The sequence below is a fragment of the Nannobrachium achirus genome (genome assembly GCF_963921795.1).
Source record: "Nannobrachium achirus genome assembly, chromosome: 6".
Taxonomy (NCBI): domain Eukaryota; kingdom Metazoa; phylum Chordata; class Actinopteri; order Myctophiformes; family Myctophidae; genus Nannobrachium; species Nannobrachium achirus.
In genome coordinates, this window is record NC_137815.1 from 45,046,064 (window position 1) to 45,066,578 (window position 20,515).

Here is a 20,515-nt window from a genome sequence, read left to right on the forward strand (position 1 = left end):
TCCACATGTGTCTGCTACTGTTCCATTTCAAATAGTCATGGAAAGGGTAGGGCTAAAGTACCAAAACAACCAACAACATTTTATAATGTATGTCGTATCTCTTCTCTACTTTCTTGTAGCCTATTACTGAAAGTTATATGGACCATAAAAATAATGCTTGTTAGACACATTTCTTCATAACAAACAATAAAGGGAAACATTTTGAGGTTATAGCAGAGACAGAGACACTTGAGAACAGGTTAATACAAAGGCAGATGTGCCTGTGCGTTCGCAGACGTGCGTGCGTTCATGCGTGTGCACAACTATTCTGGCTCGCATTAGGCCTCCATTCTGCTCCAGAAGTGTCTATCCATTGTGGAACATAATGCAGTGTTCATTTTTCTTGGCTTTGTAGTTGACTTTGTATTTTGATTGCTGCTATTCAAAACCTAAAATTAGCTTTCAAACTGCTTCTTTCCACAACTCAGAGAAAGGCCATTTCTAATGCATCCAAGTTCAGGCTGGTCCCATGTCATAACCCAGTGGCTCTCAAACTTGGGGTCGGGACCCCAAGTGTGGTCGGTCTACATGCCGATCTACATGCTCACAACGCCTCGCGTTGCAAGGCGTTGTGAGCATGTAGATCTGCTATTTTCACAATGTTCATCTGTGCAATCGAGTCACATTAAATGGTCTACAATTCCAAGTGCTTGTCAGAGTGGGTGTCCCCAGTTCGAATATGTTCATTTTGGGGGTCACAGCCTAAAAAGGTTTGAAAACCCCTGTCATAACCTAATAACCTCCATAAAGGATGATACAGTAGCCTAAGCCTATATTTATCCATAACCGTTTCTAAGTCCATTAATTCAGTCATCTGAGCATCCATTCTTCCTATCAATGTTGGAATGACAGAAATTATTAACTTCCAGCTGGTTTGCAATGCATTGGCTTTAATTGAATGTGTTACTATAATGATGTTCATTTACATAATTGCCCTGAGACACGTTATATAATGTGAGCCAATAATATGTTGTTCAGTTGGATAACTCACATACAGTATATATTATATTGGAAAACATTTTATTTATGATGGATATACTGTGAATAATATTATATTTGACCTTGGTGTTCAGGCTCTGCTACATATTACTCAATTCTCAGTGCAGTTAGAAGAGCTGGGCAGTTGCATATACAGTAATAAAGGGACAAGGACTGACAGATACAGAGTTCTCCATATACAGTATGGGCATATTATTGACGTATTATTTGGATTGGTGGTCCGACGGGGCCTCTAAACTTTGTCATATTATGATGAATAGCAAAAAATACCCCAATCTACAATTTATCATGTGACACATTGTGAGCCATGTTTTGTAGATTTCAATAATCAAGAAGGTGTCTGAAATCAGCTGCTTTTGCTTTTTCTTTTGTGATTAATACTTTTTATTGCTTTGTTTTTGATATTCACATTTGAAAAATGCTGAACATAATATCTTTAGATGCCTTTGTACAAAGCAATATCACCAGCAATTTTATAGCTGCTTTTGCTTTTATTGCATGTGATCATCACTGGTGTAATACTGCCTAAACTAGCTCACAAGCTATGCTTCATTTGTGACAGTTCTCATCCTCAACTCGGCAAGAACATCCTTCCACAAGTCCATTCTTCGCATTCTGGTATATTAAACGGCACTATTTGCCGTGATATTGCCACCTCCTGGTTCTGGAGAGGTATTTATGACCATCAGCTGTAGTCTTTACATTGTGTGTCAGTTACACTTTTACCAGAGACAGAGAGGTCTGATCAGCGCCGTTTTTCAATCTTTCTTGTCGGCTCGGTATGTCAGAGCCTTTAGTCTTTCACATCTCTTTGTATATAGCAGAACACAGTGTGACAATGTAAACCAGGTGGTATAAAAATAGAAAGGTGAGTGCACAAATTGACAGTTCTCCTCTTATGCAAATGTATTGCATATTTCTGTTACTTAGTCAGGTATTTAAGACCTTTTGGTCCATATTCACAATCTCCTGTCAACACTCAAAGAGGGGTTTTAAGCCTGAGTTATACATAGTTGTGGACCTTTGGAAAAGAACAAGTCAGAATCCGTCAGAAAGTGGAGTTGGATTGGCCGCACCCTCTGAAAATCTGCCACAAACATCACCCGACAAGCCCTGAAATGGAACCCCCAAGGGAAAAGGAAACACGGTCGCCCCAGGAACAGCAGGCTCAATTAGGCCTATAGCCTGCGATACAGATTGACTCAGATTTTTTACTACGCTTGTCATTCTGGCCGCCTTCCTATGTGAAAAGGGCGGTCTCAGACACCCAGGCGCAGAGGATTCTATTTGTTCTGTGGGTTGGGCAGGACCAGAGTCTTCCAGTGTAAAATTCAAGTCACTTTCCTTCCTACTGTGATTCGTTGAGCACTATCCAATCAGCAATGACATGCCCGGCTGACGTTTGGAAATCAGGCTCAAATGGAAGACTAGCATCCTGAAAGCGAAGTGAATAAATACAACTAAATAAAAAGTTAAGGTCAGCTGGACGGAGCAAATCAGTCTGGAACCCAAGCTAGCTGAGAGAGATAGAACCGCTAAAAAAACGAGTGAAATGAAGGACATTCATAGGACAGCCCATAATTATGCACCCTAGAGGAGGTCAAATTAAGCCAAGTAAGGCATACTTTGCTGTGTGTGGCTGTCCCGCTACAAAAATAGCCAATCTGTAAGCTCTCAACGCGTCGCAGCACGACGCATTGTGAGTCTACTGTAATAGGGTGTGCTGTATTTGCAGACTATGGGCCGGGTCAGGGGCTTGGGAAGGTCAGAGTGGAATGTGAACTAACGTTGTGTCTCTGCACGTTGATTGAGACACATGTCTTTTGTTTAGTTTAGACTTTGATATTATTTCGTGTGCTTTGATTTCAGACCAGGGTCTCGTCTGGATCCAAGTTAAAGCCCAGTCTTTGATTAGTGTGTTTGAACACTGTGTACCCAAGCATGGATGTTTATTCGTCCCCGGGCCCTCTTGGAAAAGGTGGTCTGGAGTTCCGTTTATGTGTACTAAGCTACCTTATGCATCAGGTGTGCCAAAACACAGAGGTGGACTGTATTTAAACGGTGATGTTATAACTATTGAATTCCATCATATAAATTGTTGCAGTATGCTGTACAGCCAAAGGACCTATGTGGTCTACTGAAGAAATAAAATAGAATTTGGGCAGAAGAAATCATAAAATGATATAGATACAGAGTATCTAATGTGAAAGCTGACCGGCGGGGGAAGGTCAATAATACTCACCCATGTGAGAGGCAGCCTCCGTTCTTGTGATACGTTACAGCAAGAACACGTTATTCTTTTCTCCTCTGTTCTTCTTTCCCCCGGTGACCAATTTTCTCATGTTTCAATAGGAAACTCGGCTGTGTATTTTGTTTTTCCCAATACACATTTGACTAGTGTGTCTTTAAACCGCTAATGGTTCTGTTTGCTTTGCAGCTGAAGTCCTGGCAATGACCTTTTAGTTTGAGAACAACTCAGCTAAGGTTTGTGTGTGTGTGTGTGTGCGTGCGTGTGTGAGTGCGTGCGTGCACAACACGTGTGTTCACGGCACGTGTTGCTGATTAGTTGGCATATACTGTAGCTGTGTGTGTGTGTGAGTGCGTGCGTGCGTGTGAAACTGCCAACCTGAATCACTCCAATGAGGACAAACAGACAGATGGATGGACAGTTGGACACATCTACCCTGAGGGGAGAGAAATACCAGCATCCCAACAGAATCATCAACTCTGTGCTTGCGAGTGTGCATGCGTGCATGTTTTACCTAATTCTTTAATGTATGGTGTTGTTGTGCTTTTTTGTGTGGGCGGTAAATTTAATTTACTTGATGTGAATAGACATACTAGTAATTTATATTGAGAATCTAACACAGTGAGTCAGAAAGATACAGTATGTAAAGAGTGAAACATCTCCAGTCACACTTTTATTGGATAACTTTCTCTTCCCCTCTCTCATCTCTCTCTCTCTTTCTTTCCCTCGTCTCTTTCTCTATTTCTCAGCTCCGGCAACTCAAACTTCTTTTATTATCACTGTAATATTAATGGCGCCAAAGTGTATATTTTCTCCGTTCACTTATTTGACTCGGGGATGATTCAGAATGAAGAGAAAAGGCAAAGAAAGGCCGATAAAAAAAAGGTGGGGTAAAAGGATGAGCGAAGCAATATCGAGGCACGTGCTTGCATTATTCTGCGGTTTTACGACAAATACTTAATGAAAACCCCCGTGAGGGTGATAGAAGCCTGTATTTAATTAAGCCTTTATAAAATATTAACCGGAGACGCTGGGGTGATCCCCCCACTTCCCCTCTCTCCTCTCCTCTCCTCTCCCCTGTTCGCTAGATTGAACCACGGTTAAACTGCGGAGAGGGGCCTCTGAATTATTATTTCAGGTAGAAGGAGAAGGTAACGGAGAGAGTGAGAGATTTAAGAGTGGGGGAGGCGGGGGGAGGGAGAGAGGGGGGGAGAGAGAGAGAGAGAGAGAGAGAGAGAGAGAGAGAGAGAGAGAGAGAGAGAGAGAGAGAGAGATGTAGGGAATTGGGAATAAAGAGAGGAAATGAGAGGGAAAGATAGGGATGGGACGATATGCGATATTATCGAGTGCATATCCGGTACCACTCAACCCTCTAGAATTGGTAAAAGATACTTATAATATAGGTACTTGATACAGTCTTTTTTTTCTCCACTCTCTATCAAATGTCTTTGCCAAAAAATTGCCGATCTACAAGCTCACAACGGGTCGCAACGCGACCCGTTGTGAGCTTGTAGATCTGTGATTTTTGGGCAAATGTTCCGCCGAAGGATAGTGGATTTTGATTATCGCGATAATATCTTAAATCGCGATTTCTTTTGTCACAATAATCGTGATATTAAATTTTCATATCGTCCCATCCCTATAGTGAAAGATGGACAGAGGAGAGAGTGAACAGAGAATAGGAGAGAGACAGAGAGAAAGCGTGCAGACCCCCATGAGCTTTCTAAAGACCCAAAGGGGAGGTTGGGGCTGGAGAGTGGAGACCTGCTGCCGCTCTCATTTCAGCTTCCAGAATGTCTTCTAATCACATTAGGCGAGAGCTCTTGATTTATACGGGCTCTTTAAGTTCACTTTTCAACCTCGGCGCCTCCACTTCCCCACCTTTAACAATCTCTGAAATGACTTTGATCTCCTAATTTGGGCATCATATCCTGTGAAGGGCATGCCGCGTGGAGACGGTGTAAATCATCGTAGGAACTGCTGTCTTTTTCTGCTGCCTTTTTTCTTCCTTTTTCTTTTTTTTCCACGGCGGTGATGATGGCTGGGCCCAGAGGGAGTTGTGAATGGACCTTAAGCTGCATTGGCTGCTGGGAAATAGATGAGAAAATGGGGTGGAGGAAACACGCTGAGTTGTATGCCTTGTGGTCATGTTTCAATCTCCAGATGTCATTATCTGGAAATAATCATTCACATAAACCACTGGTATCCACAGTGGTAGTTACATTGGAGGTTCACGCTACATTGATATGCGGTGCTGGTAGAAATGAACAGGGATTTCAACCTTTTGAAGAATCCCTCCAGGAAATAAAAATAATTACTTTTAAGCTCACGAAGCCAGCGTCATGTAAAGATTGAAAACAAGACAAACAAAGGAAAGCCAACTTTTTATGTTTGCATCCCTTTTCAGATCCACACGGACTCGGATGAGGGCGAGGGGACCATCAAGTACACAATCTCCGGGGAGGGAGCGGGCACCATCTTCATCATCGATGAGCTGACGGGAGACATCCACGCCACGGAGCGCTTGGACCGCGAGGAGAAGGCATTCTACACTCTGCGTGCGCAGGCCCGAACCCGGCTCGCCGACGACCCGCTGGAACCCGAGTCCGAGTTCGTCATCAAGGTCCAGGACATCAATGACAGCGAGCCCAAGTTCCTAGAAGGGCCGTACATCGGCAGTGTGCCTGAACTCTCGCCAATAGGTAAGATGATTTGTCTTCATGTTTTCCTGTTTTGTCCTGGACCTGGTGAAAATGTGTCACGGAGAAGAGGCAAAGGAGAGCATGATGTTTGGATTCGCCCCCCATATTAACCACTTAAACCATGGGTCTTCAACAGGGGGTCTGGGACCCCTAGGGGGTCCTCAGAGTTACTACAGGGGGTCCTCCAAATCTTTGAGCGATAGAAAGTTTTGTTATCTCCTTTTTTCATATTATATAATATATCCATATCCATATATCCATATTCCGTGAACTTTAGCCAAAAATAGCAGATCTACAAGCTCACAACGCCTCGCAGCAGGCTATTTTTGGCAAAGAGCTTTGGTGTAGAGGGGGAAAAGAGCAGACTAAATACAGAGTGAAAGTCAAGTTTATTAAGTATTGACGGTTTAAGTGGTTAATGAAAACACAAATTGACATGAATCCAAAATACACTGATGGTGCTGTTAAACGATGAAACTATATTGAATCTATGAACGGGTTGTGGGGGTCGCTGCTTCATCTCTCTCAACTAAGGGGTCCATGGCCTGAAAACGTTGAAGACTCCTGACTTAAACCCTATATTTGTTCTTGGACGGGGTCCCACAGGACTCTATACTTGGTCTCCTCCTTTTTTCCCCTCTACACCAAAATCTCTTCTGGGAAAACAGGCAATCTACAACTTCTGTTGTAGGTCTGTTTTTGTAAAATGTTCACCTATATTGTGACGTGCCCAGAAAAGGTATCCTAGGGTTCATGTGGTTAAAAAAAGCACTCAAAATAATGGTGAAGAGTGAAGAGAATAATAGATAAAATGAGACAGGGAAATCAATGTCAGATAGGAGGAAGGTACAGAGAGTTACAGAGCTGACATTTGGCTGTGTGTCTGAGCTGTTGCCTATAGCTGTGAAGGAAATGAGAGATGAGAGCATTATAGACAGAGAGATGTACTGTACTGTACTGTATAGATGGAGAGAGAGCATTAGGCAGCCAGGAGGTTTCACTGCACTGTTCTGCTCTACTCTCTGATGAGCATTGTGGCCTTGCCCTCACCCATCATTAAGTAAATGGATAAAGTGACACACGACAAAGAGCAGAATGCATCATAAAGACCATGCAATGATGAGTGCATTCTGAATGAGGTGGAACCATTCAGATAGTGAAAATGTCATGTTTTTACGTTTGCAGACTAAAGCCTTTGATCTGGATTTTGTGCTACTTTCGTGAGCTAGTGTAGCACATCTTATCTCTGTGAAAATGCACAATTTGAGGGGAAAGGGAAAAAAAAAGATTGTGAGTGAGGTTCTGGGGTTGCGGTGAGGGTCATTAGCATCTCATTAGAGATCTCAACCCTCGGTCATGAGGACGTTGACTGCAGATTTTTCTGCGAGGTTTGTCAAACGACAGCACAGGACTGCAAAAGCAAACCTTAGGCTTAGAATGTAAGAATAACGCTAGTGTGTGTGTGCGTGCGTGTGTGTGTGTGTGTGTGTGTGAAAGCATGCATGATGGGACAATAGGTGCAGAGTGGTGTGTGTGAGAGACACCCTGATCAGGACTAAATGGGATGGCTCTTCGCTGCCTGATTGGAATTAATTCCTGCCTCTTCAGCATGATCCAAACCATGACCATTTCTGCCTACATTGCTTTCTTAAAAAACGGAGAAGAGGGAGAGGGTGAAACAGAAGGGAAGCAATAAAAAAAGGGCAAAAAAAACTAAACAACAGACTAAGCAAATTGAAAGGACACAAGACGAAGACGATACAAAACTGTCAGAAGCTTTAAATTATTTTAACCACAAAGAAGAGAGAGCGAGAAAAAAAGGCGATAAGGGAGCATGGTTTGTTGATGTTAGTGAATGTTCATTAACTAATGTTAACGCACATAACCCTTCCCTTTCAGCACCTCCCCCCTTGTTCAAACCCTTTCCACTTCGCAGTCAATTTACATCCTAAGCGTGCCGGTCATGTTTAAAACATAGAACTGGAGAAAATGGCCTAATGAGATAACATGCTACCGCTTAGTCCAGCATTCTTACTTTCTCCTTCCAAATTTCATTATCATACCTTTTTTTTCACCTCATAATAGCTGACCTGTTATGAGTTCATATCCACTGTTTAAAATATTAATTTGGGGGCCCCATGGACTCGTTTTCTGGGTGGGGTCAGGGTTGCTAATCCTGTCCCTAACCCCGATGAAAAGGCTTCCGTGTGTTGGCATGTGTGTGATAAGGCCACTATAAACCATGCTAATCAGTGTTGCGGTGTGCGTATAGAGCTGGACGGGCTGACGCTAACCAGACAGCTGAGCTGTGCATCACTCACCTGCTGTTTGTAGCTGTTTCACGTTGCCCACCCGCTTGCCTGTCAGCTGCAGGACTGATGGCCCCGAACAGGTGGGTACACACCTGAATACATGAGCGAGCGTCATTAGCAGGAGATACAAAGTAGTCAGGCTTTCTGTGCAGCTCCGCAGTGTCTGCAGAGAGAGGAGCATGCAGGGGAAACGAATGCCCAGCTGGGAATTACACAAATAGTCTGAATAATGTGGAAGACAAAATGTTGTCTACTTGAGTTCACCGTCTCTGCATGCAGTAATATTAAACAGAATTGTAGCCTATTTATTTGCTGTCACCGTTGAGCTGTGTAGTAATGTCTACTAATAACGTCTCTGAAGGAGGTAATGACGAATCCATAGTCTCCCGGCATTACATTATATTATTCCTAAACTAGTGCGAGTTATCTGAATTCTAACTGACGCTTAAACAAGCATTGATCTAATTGGCTTTGTAGTGGTGCCATCGCAGACTGTTCAGGGCCTATCAATTACTTGGCGTTAAGGATAATGATTGCATGCAACCTAATAGGACAAATGTGATAACCCAGTGATGTGTAGCGAGAGGCTGTTTTATAAGGCTGTGACTTGCATCATGTTGCAAGCCTCACCAGTGTTATGCTCACTTTGCCGTTTGATGGCCAACCATATAGCCCCGCCGCCATGAAAAACGCTCTGCCATTATAATAAGAAAGTAATCAGGAAGCTGCCGTGGGCATATTCATTTTCACTTATAGTGCCTGTCATGTCTCTCAGTGCATGGCTCTGTCATAGCTTTCAGCCCCCACCCCAGCCCCACTCTTCTCTCCACTGGCAAGAGAACGTGTAGCGGGCCTGCCTGTCTGTCTGACTGGCATCTGCAGCTAGAAATTACATCTGTTTACATATCATTCAAAAGCTGTTTTTGTTTAGGCTTGGTTAACTCTCAGTAATGAGGACAGGCAAATTAAACTGTCAAAAAAACAATGACGAATAGGGAAGGGGCTCTTACAGTACCTGTAGTGTACGGTATATTGTCATTGTTGGGCAGAAACCTAGTATCTCCAAGTTTCAAATGTGTGTTTTTTTGTAAATTAAAGCCCTACTTCATCATAAAAAAAATCGCAAGAAAGTAGTGAAAATAGCAGATCTACAAGTAGATCATCAATTTTCACTACTTTAGTTTAGTTTATTTGATCACAGCATAAATAAAACATACAACAACACAATCATATATGAACAAAAAAAAATCATTGGTTACACTGTTAGGATGATCAAAAGGAATAGGCTGAAACTTAGAGCTTGTAGAAGCCATCCTATGCACATAGCCATGGTTTCAAAAGATTCAAGCAGCAAAATATAACAAAAAAAGCACAAAGAGAAAAAAAACAAAGAATAAATGACAACAAGCTTACCAAATCAAGGCTAAACCAGTATCCAAAAATGATGCAAATCTACAATTTTTTTCAACCATGTAGTTTTATAGTTAACTCTATTACTGACAGATGTTTTATTTATTTATTGGGTCTGGCGCCAGCAAAAAGCGGCTTACCTTTGCAACGTTATAGTAGATAGATAGACATTTATTTATTTATTATTATTACCTTTTTTTTGATTGTGCAACATGCACTTTGGCAGACCAGGCAGCAGAGGGCGGCGTCATGCAAGAATTAATGTGAATTTGGCCGTTATGTGTTGCCAATTTTGCCATCCATTGAGACCAGTCTCTGGCCACAGAGCCACAGGGCCAGAGAAATCAACATGGAAGAGAATTGGTCTCCGTTGATGTTAACGCATAAGGGATTTTTAAGACCATCACTGCGGGCGATGTGATTACAGTACACGGCGGCGCGACCCCTCATCAGCTTACGGACATCAACAAGGTAAACGAACAAACGGCAGTATTGGCGCGACGCAACACAGAGAATTGGGGCGAACGGGAACGTCCGTAGCAGTAAAACAGTTAATATAATAATAGAAAACAAAAAATATTATTTTCTTTATCATTATTATTATCATCACTTTAAATCATTTTCTAAATAATGACCAAAAAAGGAAAGTTTTGGACATACAAGGTTTCCACCCGGCAACAACAATATGTTGTTAGAAGACACACATACCTAATGAAACTGAAGTGTTAAATCAAATTGCTTGGGTTATGTTATGTTATGTTGCTCTGTCTTCACGTTGAGTGGCATTCAAGATGGGGTCACTCTACAGCAGCGTTTACCAAACATTGGGGCAGGGCATTATTTTGGGTCCACAGACCCATTTTTTTCAATAACAAGTGAATAAACTTTTAAGAAATCATGAAAATAGCTGATCTACAAGCTCACAACACATTACATTGCCATGCATTGTGAGCTTGTTTATCTGCTATACACAATTTTTTTGAAATATAGGGCTGAAGTGATTCATTAATAATGTATTTTTGTACGTTTGGGTCCCAGGGAGAAACCACATTTATCTTTTGGGTCGCAAGCTGAAAAGTTTGGGTACCACTGCTCTACATCACACTGGCCGTTGCTCCTAACTCTACGTTTTTGGGTAATGTGGTGGAAACATGGTGCCCTGAATGCATCGACACACATTAAAATGTATTTCCCAATTATGACATAATCGCCTAATCGCAATTATTTTTGCGTGACGCGCTTACAGCTGTAAGCTTGTAGATCAGCTATTTCCACTAGTTTAAATAGTGTAAAATTATTAAATAAGTTGGTAGTTTCTTTGTATATTTAAGTTAATTGTCATATCTCTCCTGTGCAATCTTTGATTAGAAGCCAAAAAGGCAAATGTTATTCATTATGTTCAATGCCAAAAACACTATTAAATCATTAATCACAATTATTTTAACTTACATTTTGTAATCGTGACAGCCCTACCAAGGTGTTTCTTGAATGTTTCATAGTGTATTCCTAATATGCATTCATCAAACTACTGCATGCATATGTGTTCAAAATGCTGTAACTTGTGGTTCAGTTGAAGCAGTTTAGCACAACAGGTTGCCTTAGAGGTGATGACTACAGGTACTATATTCACATGACAATGCATTATAGCTTTTAATTGCAGGGTGCCTATACCTCACTCTCTTGCTAAAGGGTCCTTGGTCAAGGCAGTCAAATCTAACCTCCTAAGAGAGTTGCAGGTAATAGTGTTCTCCAACCTCTCTAGAGACATTCACATGCTTTCTTTCATCATTGAACACGTACCATTGTCATCCATTCACTATTCAAGGACAGTCCACACCAAAGCAACTAGTCGCAACTCCTTGCAAAAATAAAACAACGTTGCATGCAACTGCCTGCAACCATTATCCCCAATTACAGTTGCAAGGAGTTGCACTGGTGTGACATGGACTTAAACCCGTTTTGTGGTAAGGAGTTGCTGTGTCCAGGCATCAGGGACGTGCTGGGCCCCTGATTCAGCCCGGGAAAAAGAGTTGGAGAGGCCCTCATTGCGTACTATAGAGAGAGATCTCTCTATAGCGCTGCTGCTACTCAAAGATTTGCCATTTCAGATCGTGACAAGTGACAAGCTAGTGGGCCAATTACATGAGTTATGTTTTGTCGTTGTCGGGTGGAAACCTTGTATGTCCAAAACCGTTTGTTTTGTATTTATCATTTTAAAAATGATTTAAACTAGTGAAAACAGCCGATCTACAAGCACACAGCGCCTCGCGCCGCGAGGCGTTGTGTGCTTGTAGATCTGCTGTTTTCACTACTTTCGTGCAAACAGTTTAATTTTTTACTTTTGTGCAAACAGTTGATTTTTTTTCCTAATGGCCGGCCTGGACCGGCCGGGAATGAACCGGCCGTTCGGGAGTTGTCCCGCTTTCCCCAATGGCCAGCACGTCCCTGCCAGGCATGCTACATTATAGTTTTAGTGTAGTCTAGCTACAGTACATGTTTTAGAATCATCTTACAGTAGATAATAGCTATGCTGCCTGTTAAAAAGCTTGACTTAGTCCTCTGCAACCCTGAGGACAGAGTCCAGAAGTTCAGGAGGCCAGTGTTAACATTTCAGTGATAACATTTTGGATAAGTGCTAATGGACAGAGAAATAGCACTCTCAAATGAAGTGTTGTTGCAGGCTGTACTGTATATACTGTACTGTAGACCTCTTTGATAAATGGTTCCTCACTTTAAAACTGTGGGGTCATCATCTCTCTCTTTATGGCGTGTCATCCTCTTTATTTTCCAAATAAAAGTGGACGCTATACAGTAATGTAAATCACCTACCATGTTAAAAGCCTCGTCCATTTGCTGATGTTGAAGCACAGGTCTGTCCATTTTAAAATTGTCCTTTTCAAATTCCTCTAATGTAGCAGAGCCCTGGCGAAGCCCTGTGGCCCACTGAATGTCTGACTAGTATTCATGGAGTCCACTTAGACTTATACTGTGTACAGTTTGTAATGGCCAAACATGCTAGGAGGTGGAACAGCTAAAAGGTCTGGGGGTGGGGGTGTATGGTTGGATAAATGCTTGCAGTGAGGCTCAGCAATGGTGCACACACCGAGGAGGATACAATTTTATGATTTACCTTTGAAAGTAGCGCACAGAAGATGAGAAAACACTGTACCTGAAGAACCACTGCATTATATATGACACCTTTCCTCTTATTGTGATACATTTTGTAGGTCAGTGTGTGTGTGTGTGTGTGTGTGTGTGTGTGTGTGTGTGTGTGTGTGTGTGTGTGTGTGTGTGTGTGTGTGTGTGTGTGTGTGTGTGTGTGTGTGTGTGTGTGTGTGTGTGTGTGTGCGTGCGAGTGTGCGAGTGTGTGTGTGTATGTATGCGCACATGTGCGTGCATACCTACATGAGTGAGTGTGTGTGTGTGTTTATTTATAGCAGTGCAATGTAGAAATCTATAAAGTCCTGACCGTTGCCTGAGATGGGTAGCATTGGGGAGATTTTTTTACTTTTGCAATTGCCTAAAGCTACATTATGGTCTGGTAGAGCTTGCATTGCTGATTATGTGAGTTAAGGTCCTTGAATACTGTATCCTTTCTAAAGTTGGTTGTAACTGCTGCGTTTTTTCGTTGCATTTTGACAATCCGAAATCCGCAAAATCTTTTTCCAGGCAAAGGAGAGAGAGAGAGAGAAGAGAGAGAGAGAGAGAGAGAGAGAGAGAGAGACCCAGTGGTGACAGTTGCGACAAATTCCGAAAATCTGAAAAGATCAACCCTGGATCAAGATAGGGCTATAAGCTCAAAAGTTGTCCCTTATTTGTTATCCCTAGGGCATAATTAACTATTGGCTTAGCGACTATTGATTTATGTTTAACTTAACAAAACAAGGATTGATTATTAATTGATTCTTTTATTAAATTGTCTATCTTTAATTGTAATTAAAACATTTTTGATTAAGTTGCAACCCTACTTGTAACGCAGAATTTAACAGCAAACCAATAGCATGATGTTCAATTCTCAAATATTCATTCTAGTTGGCTTTCAAATTCAAACCGTTTGGCAGTCAGTCACTGCGGACTTCCTCTCTGCCACTCCAAAGGTCAGGAGACAGAGAAGAAGAGAGGAGGGGTTTTGATGGATAGGGGGCTGCCTAGAATCACGGCGAGACAAAACGTTTCCGCCAAGCTAGTCCTGTGATTGATGCCGTTCTGTTAGACAGGACTTGGGTGCCATTGAGTGACAGACAGTGGGTGAGACACAACGTTGGCAACATAGCCTCTTAACCTCTACCCTATGCAGGTAACGCTGACTGACAAGGCATAGCGTCCCCAAGGACGCAGATGGACAATTTAGCGATCTTTAATCAGATCACAAAATAGAAGGTCATTGTCGATTTTTGTTCTAGACTGACTAGTCTGTTTCCTATTTGTTCTTGGTGGAAAGTTGCAGAAATTGACCAGTAACAATTAACAAAGGCCACCGAACATAGACAGATAAGTGTGGAACTGTTTTAAGTGAACTAATATTGGTAGCACCAATGGTCGAATGGTTAAGGAGAGTACCGAGTAGGCTTTTCTGTCTGACAGCAAATCCTGGGTTCTCTCAAGGAAGTTATTTAAGAAGGAATGGAAACACGTGACCACCTGGCATCTGCCATGTCTGGCTATGAAGCTCACCATGGGTGCCAGAACTCGCACCGGAAGTGCGATAAAATACATGTCAGCGAAGCCACCGCAGTTTTCCCAATGACCCTGAGCGCAACGGTGGGGGCCGATGGGCAATAGCCTTCCCACACTCCCCCGCCCCCACCGTTGCGCTCAGGGTCGTTGGGAAAACCACGGTCGCGTCAGTGAATGGAGCCGGCTTGATCAGCTCATGAACAAACCTGGAACAAAAACTATTTATGAACGACTGAGACCTTTGTCATATAATCTGTTCAGGAATATAAAAGAAGACATATCAAAGGTATTTTTACAATCACTTGCTTTTCGATGTGCACAGTACATAATGAAATAATAATAATAACAGTAAATAATAATCGTTTCTGTCTCCGAAGTCTCACGAGATTTGGTTCCCAGACAGGAAACGGTGGATAGTCTCGCGATACTTGGCACGTTTAGAAACATACTTTTTGCTCTTTAGGTAGTGCTATAAAATGACACAGAGCACACATCGAAAATCCACACAGCACAAAAAAATGAGTGACATGCCTTCTTTTATTTTCCTGAGCTGAGTATGTTATAAAGGTCTCACTTTTTCATAAATAGTGTTTGTTCATGTACATGTGAGCTGCTGGGAGGCTGCTCCACAGTCTTCCACCGAACTTCCGGCTGCAGTTTGGCACCCATGGTGCGACGAATCTGCCGGTTGGAACTGCAAGATAGCGAAAGGGGCGTGGCTGTCTTTACCTCTTATTTACCTTGGGTTCTCTTCCCTAGCCCGGCGGACATTTTCTGCATGTCACTCCCTGTCTCACTTTCCCTGTTTCCTGTCTCTTACACTGACAGAAAAAGCCCCCAAAAATATGTAAAAGAAGCCACAATCCCGTGGTCTTATCACTAATCTGAGCCGATGAGTTGTGTCAGAGTCGAGATCCTGCTTGCATCTAATCTGTCGGTAGATAATGCCGGTCTTATATAAGGGTCATTTGTGTACGGTGTGATGTCATACTGATGTCAGCAGTGTGATGTCATACTGATGTCAGCAGCTATGTCTCTATATATGGAGTTATATGTTGTTCGTGTCCAAATATGGGGCTTGTGAGGTCAGACTTAGTGAGATTCGTCGGTTATATTTGTGGAGATAAGCGACCAACGGTCGCTTATCTCCCGATTAGGGAGTCTTACTGGTATTATTATTGTTTAAAATGTTTTTATTCATGTGCTTTTTCATCAATACTTGACTTTACTCTTGGAAAATTGGATTGATTACAAATATCATTGTAAAACTGCCTGTACGCAAATGAAACAAACATGGAGAACGCTACAAGGAATCAATGAGGTACTGTAGAGATTTAGAGATCTATTATGTAGAGAATATTTAGCATTATCAAGGTTATTATCATTGACTGAAAGTCAGAATGACATGTAGAATACATATAGGAAGCACACAGTTTGTGGGGGAAAAAAACAGACCACATCCACTCTGCAGATGTAGCAGTAAAGGGAATGCACCGTGAAAAGCTATTAAAAGCATTGATTTTATCACATGACCCACATTTTCAAAACAGTTTTCCCTGAGAATGCTGCATCTGCAGAATTTTGCGCGATAAACTGACCCTCGTTCAGAACGTATCCTATCTTCCACCAAGCGCAAAATGGCATGCAGCAGCGCAAGTGTCATTACAGTTTACAACCAACGTAGTTATGGTTTTAACACCCCCATTCTCAGTAAATGTACCCGCAATTTAAAGCATGCACGATTCACGTCTCACACAACACATTCTGCTTATAATCAAAACTCATCCAAATGTACAGGGCGTAAGTAACATTCAACACATTACTCACGTTCAACATTGCAGATGAAATTGCTGTGAGTCTCATCGTGAGAATAAGATAACAGTTAAAAGGTAGCTGCTGGTGTGTGTCTTCTAGCGGAGGAGGAGAGATAGAGAGGCGGGGTGTTTATTTCAATAAGTACACTTTATTGCTGATGGAAAACATGTTCAAAGTCCATTCGACCATGAAATCTGTTCAAGGAACTCTCATCTTTAAAGAATTTTGTGAACATAGGCCCGTCTGGTTTTCTTCATTTGCCTCTGTGCAGTGGCGCATACAGCATTAAGGGCCATCCACACCCAAGAACAATAACTATAACGATAACTATAAATATTTTATTTTATCATTCATCATCATATTCAATCTCAATTGAATAACAGAGTCCACACCACAACTTTAACAACGACGGTGGCGAACGCTATCGTTGGCTGATGATGAACAATAAACACTGACAGCCAATCAAAATCCATCCGAATTCACGGGGTGTCACGTTCAACACATCACTCGCGCTCAACATGTTTACAGAATGTTATCGTTCATCAGTGGACGCTGACATCGTTATAGTTACCACTGTCTGTTTGATTGATGTCTTTATTGATCATGAAATAAAATCATAAGTCACATACATTCATAATAAAAATGCAAAAAAGCTTACAGCGTGTTTCCATTGCAGTTCTTTATCATTCATGGTGTGGACCAGTCATAAATATCCATGTCGAGGCTCCGACAAAGGCAGTGGTTACATAATCATTATAATTATTTGGTGTGGACGGCCCTTAACTTGTGACTATAATGAATTGCCATGCTGTACTGTAAGCTGAGCATAAATTATGTCTACATTCTGACACATTACAGGACTTAGTGAACGCATCTGAACTGCAATCCTTTAATATTCACAGCATAGCCGTGGTCCACCTCCTGTTTCCACTTTATGTTTTTGTTGAGCAGAGAGCCTTTGTTTCCCCCATCTCATTGTGTCACTTTCTGCATGGCGCAGCCATTCTGGTGACGTCAGAAGATGAGGACACGCTCGCTCACCGCTACCTCCTCCCAGGGGTGTCGCACCAAATTCTGGGCCCTGGGTACAAGGATTCACTGCGTTATTTTATGATTTAACTATTGAAAAACAGCAGATATACACAGCGCGGCACCGAGTGCCGTGCTGTGAGCGTTTGGATCTGCTATTTTTGAAAAATCAAAACTTTTGAAAACCTTTTTATCTATGTTTCTATGTCAGTGGTACAACTTTTTAATTGTGAAGGACCCCCAAAATTACATGTATTTGGCCACGGACCCCCATCTCAAAATATTTAGTTCCAGGGACCCCCCAGAAGCAACATTTGAGTTACAAATGTTTGCATAAAAAATACATATATTCAAAGATTTGCATGTATTTTCACGACTTTTCAAAAATAGCAGCTCTACAAGCTCGCAGTGCGGCACTCGGTGCCACGCTGTGAGCTTGTAGATCTGCTATTTTTCAATAGCTAAAGTATAAAATAGTCCCCTCCACCTTGGGCCCTGGTAACTCAGTCCCACTCTTCCCCCCCTTGTGACGCCCCTGTCTCCTCCCACGTCTGATTCATCTCATCTTTGGTGGATTCATGCTGCTCCCATAGACGGCTTTCACTTTGTGCATGAGCAGCGGCGCCCATTTCCATAGCAGAAAAGTGTTTGCGTCTCCATCTAACGTGCTGAATCCGTCATTTAAATAGCATTGTGCAAGGTGCAGGAGGTGCACCTGGCTAAAGGGAATGGGAGACAATGATGTGGTTGGTTTCATCCATGTTACAGCCAAAACACACCCATGATTAATTAAGAAACTAAATACGACCCCTTTGCGCCCAGATTATGTGCCATTAAACAAGCGAATCTGTTAGTTGGACACGACTTGCACTTGCTCCATGCACTTCATGCCTTGAACCAGGTAGTTTAAACAGGTCCATGTCTTTATAAGATGATTTAAAGGAGACAGCCTCATGCATGAATGTAATTTAGACAATACAAATCTAGTCAACATGATGAGAACAAATCATTATAATTTTTTCTACTTTCTGTCTGTCTGTCTGTCTGTCTGTATTTCTTTCTGTCTTTGTTTAATTTACCTTTCTCTAGTCTCTCTCCTCCCTTCTCTTCTTAACTTTTGCGAGCTTGTTTCTCCCATTTTGCCATTTCTCCGTGAGAGGTATTGCATCCAGAGCTCTCTCAGAGTGACTGCACAGGATGCTGTAAATTGCCAAAGTCACCATTTGGACAGCCTGTCATGCAGTACTAACCATAGGTTAGACATCTGGAGCAGCAGGATCACAGGAGAGGGAAATGTGACTAGTCAGGTGCATCATACAATCAATACATGCTGCCAACCACCTCTATTTATGTGACCAGGAACATCTACAGTTATGCACTCGACAAGGGTGTCGGACATAATTGATTGTGACACATCCGAGACCCATGCGGGTTGCACACAGGCACAGAAGATGCATGTGTCACCACCAGGGAGTTGAAGATGGACTGTTGATTATGTAAGGCCTTTTTCTTGAAGTTACTGTAACGTGGTGACTCTTTGATAGAGGCGGCTCCCACGGAATATAAATCAGCAAGTATATTAATACACTTATTATTAGTATACTTAGTATTACCAGTAAGACTCCCCAATCGGGAGATAAGCAACCGCCAGGTCGCATGTATGTTGTCTGCAAAAAACAACCTCATGGTGGCACTAGAAGAGGGACAGTGAGAAATCAGGGGCAGAGGTTGTGGTTTGCCAGCCAAGGAGTGTGTGTGTAAAGTTTGGCATGGAGGGGCAACAGTGCTGGAGATAAGAGTAGGGCCAAAAGTGTGACGTGACGTGACGTCACGTGACATCACGTGACGGACAGACGGAGTGACTGACGGAGGGACAGACAGCCGGTGGAGGTTTTCATAGTAACTTGCGTACAGATATTTACTGTCAAGTGAAGTGAATGTCAACTACAATTTGCCTTTACAGTCCCGTGTGTGGATTCCAGCTGAGTATCTGTTGACAACAGGGTGCTTACCATAAAGTGGGTTCAACAGTGGAATTTTGAACAAATCACCCTGTTAACAATCCTGTATAATATGCAAAAACGCTTATAAACAGCAGACTCAAAGTAAATTGATTGCTGTTCTTGAACCCTTTGGAATAAATGCATGGGCATGGTCTCATTTTGAAGGTAACACTTTGAAGTTTCTCCCCAGCAAAATAAATAATCAACTCTGTGTTTGTGCAACTGACATTGAGTAATACAAGTTTAGTAATAGCCTAAATATTTTCTGCTGGAAAACACAATGTGGCCACAGTATGAAGCCTTGATTCTGTGGAAATAATTTTGTGTTTTATATAATCAAATGTTTTATGGTCATGATTCACCAGGAGCCTGGATGGCTTGATTCTAGGCTTAAAATAATTGATATTAATATTTTCTGATTTTTTATTTTATTTATTTTTTAGTGGAACCACAAAATGGACACCACTGCTATGCCTTGGCTATGGGGGTTTGTTTTGGTTTCTTGATGGAAAAACGTGGTTTCTCATGAACAGAGGAAGGTTCATGGACCCTGGATACTGTATGTATCCTTCTAGCTTTAGAGAGACCAATTTATTTATTTTTATTGTTAGAGAGAGTCAATCATTGGACAGTATAGTTGCAGTTTAAAGGAGTCAACTTGAAGGCCATGGTGGTCCACAATATTGTCTACAACACAAATAATGATACAATCTAATGAAAGTCACAAGTTACTAGTGGCTGATAAAGACTTAGATTTATGGCCTCTGTCAGGAGCGGTGGGAGATATGCCTAAATCCTTGTAGAAATCCCTTAGAGAGGACCTTTGCAAGCAGGCCATTGCCTTTTATGACACAGCAGTTTTTTTCTCTCTTTTATACTCTACTCTGTCTCTCACTCTCTTCAGCCTGATTTATAATCCACCATGCAATGGTGTCGCACGCTGAAAATGGCTGATCTATAAGCTCATTGGGACATATTGTGAGCTTATACTGTAGATCAGGGGTCCTTCAGCAGGGGGTCCGGGACCCCTAGGGGGTCCTCAGAGTTACTACAGGGTGTCCTCCAAATCTTTATGTGATAGAAACATATTTTTTTCTCCTTTTTTATATTAACCACTTGAACCCTAGCGTCCATATTCTGAGAACTTTATCCAAAAATAGCAGATCTACAAGCTCACAACGCCTCGCACTGTGAGGCGTTGTGAGTTTGTAGATCGGCTATTTTTGGCAAAGAGGTTTCTTGTAGAGGAAAAGAGCAGACTAAGTACATAGTGATAGGTCA

General features: G+C 42.1%; 1 protein-coding gene across 1 annotated transcript in view; it reads left to right on the plus strand.

The window, feature by feature from the left end:
• The window catches only part of cdh22 (cadherin 22), a gene marked incomplete at both ends in the record, with an annotated part of 130,372 nt that overhangs the window by 10,461 nt on the left and 99,396 nt on the right, over nt 1-20,515 (plus strand). The window contains one exon of the mRNA XM_080728487.1: nt 5,694-5,988. Coding sequence (XP_080584613.1) covers nt 5,694-5,988 — 295 coding nt within the window. The remainder of the gene's footprint in view (nt 1-5,693; nt 5,989-20,515) is intronic.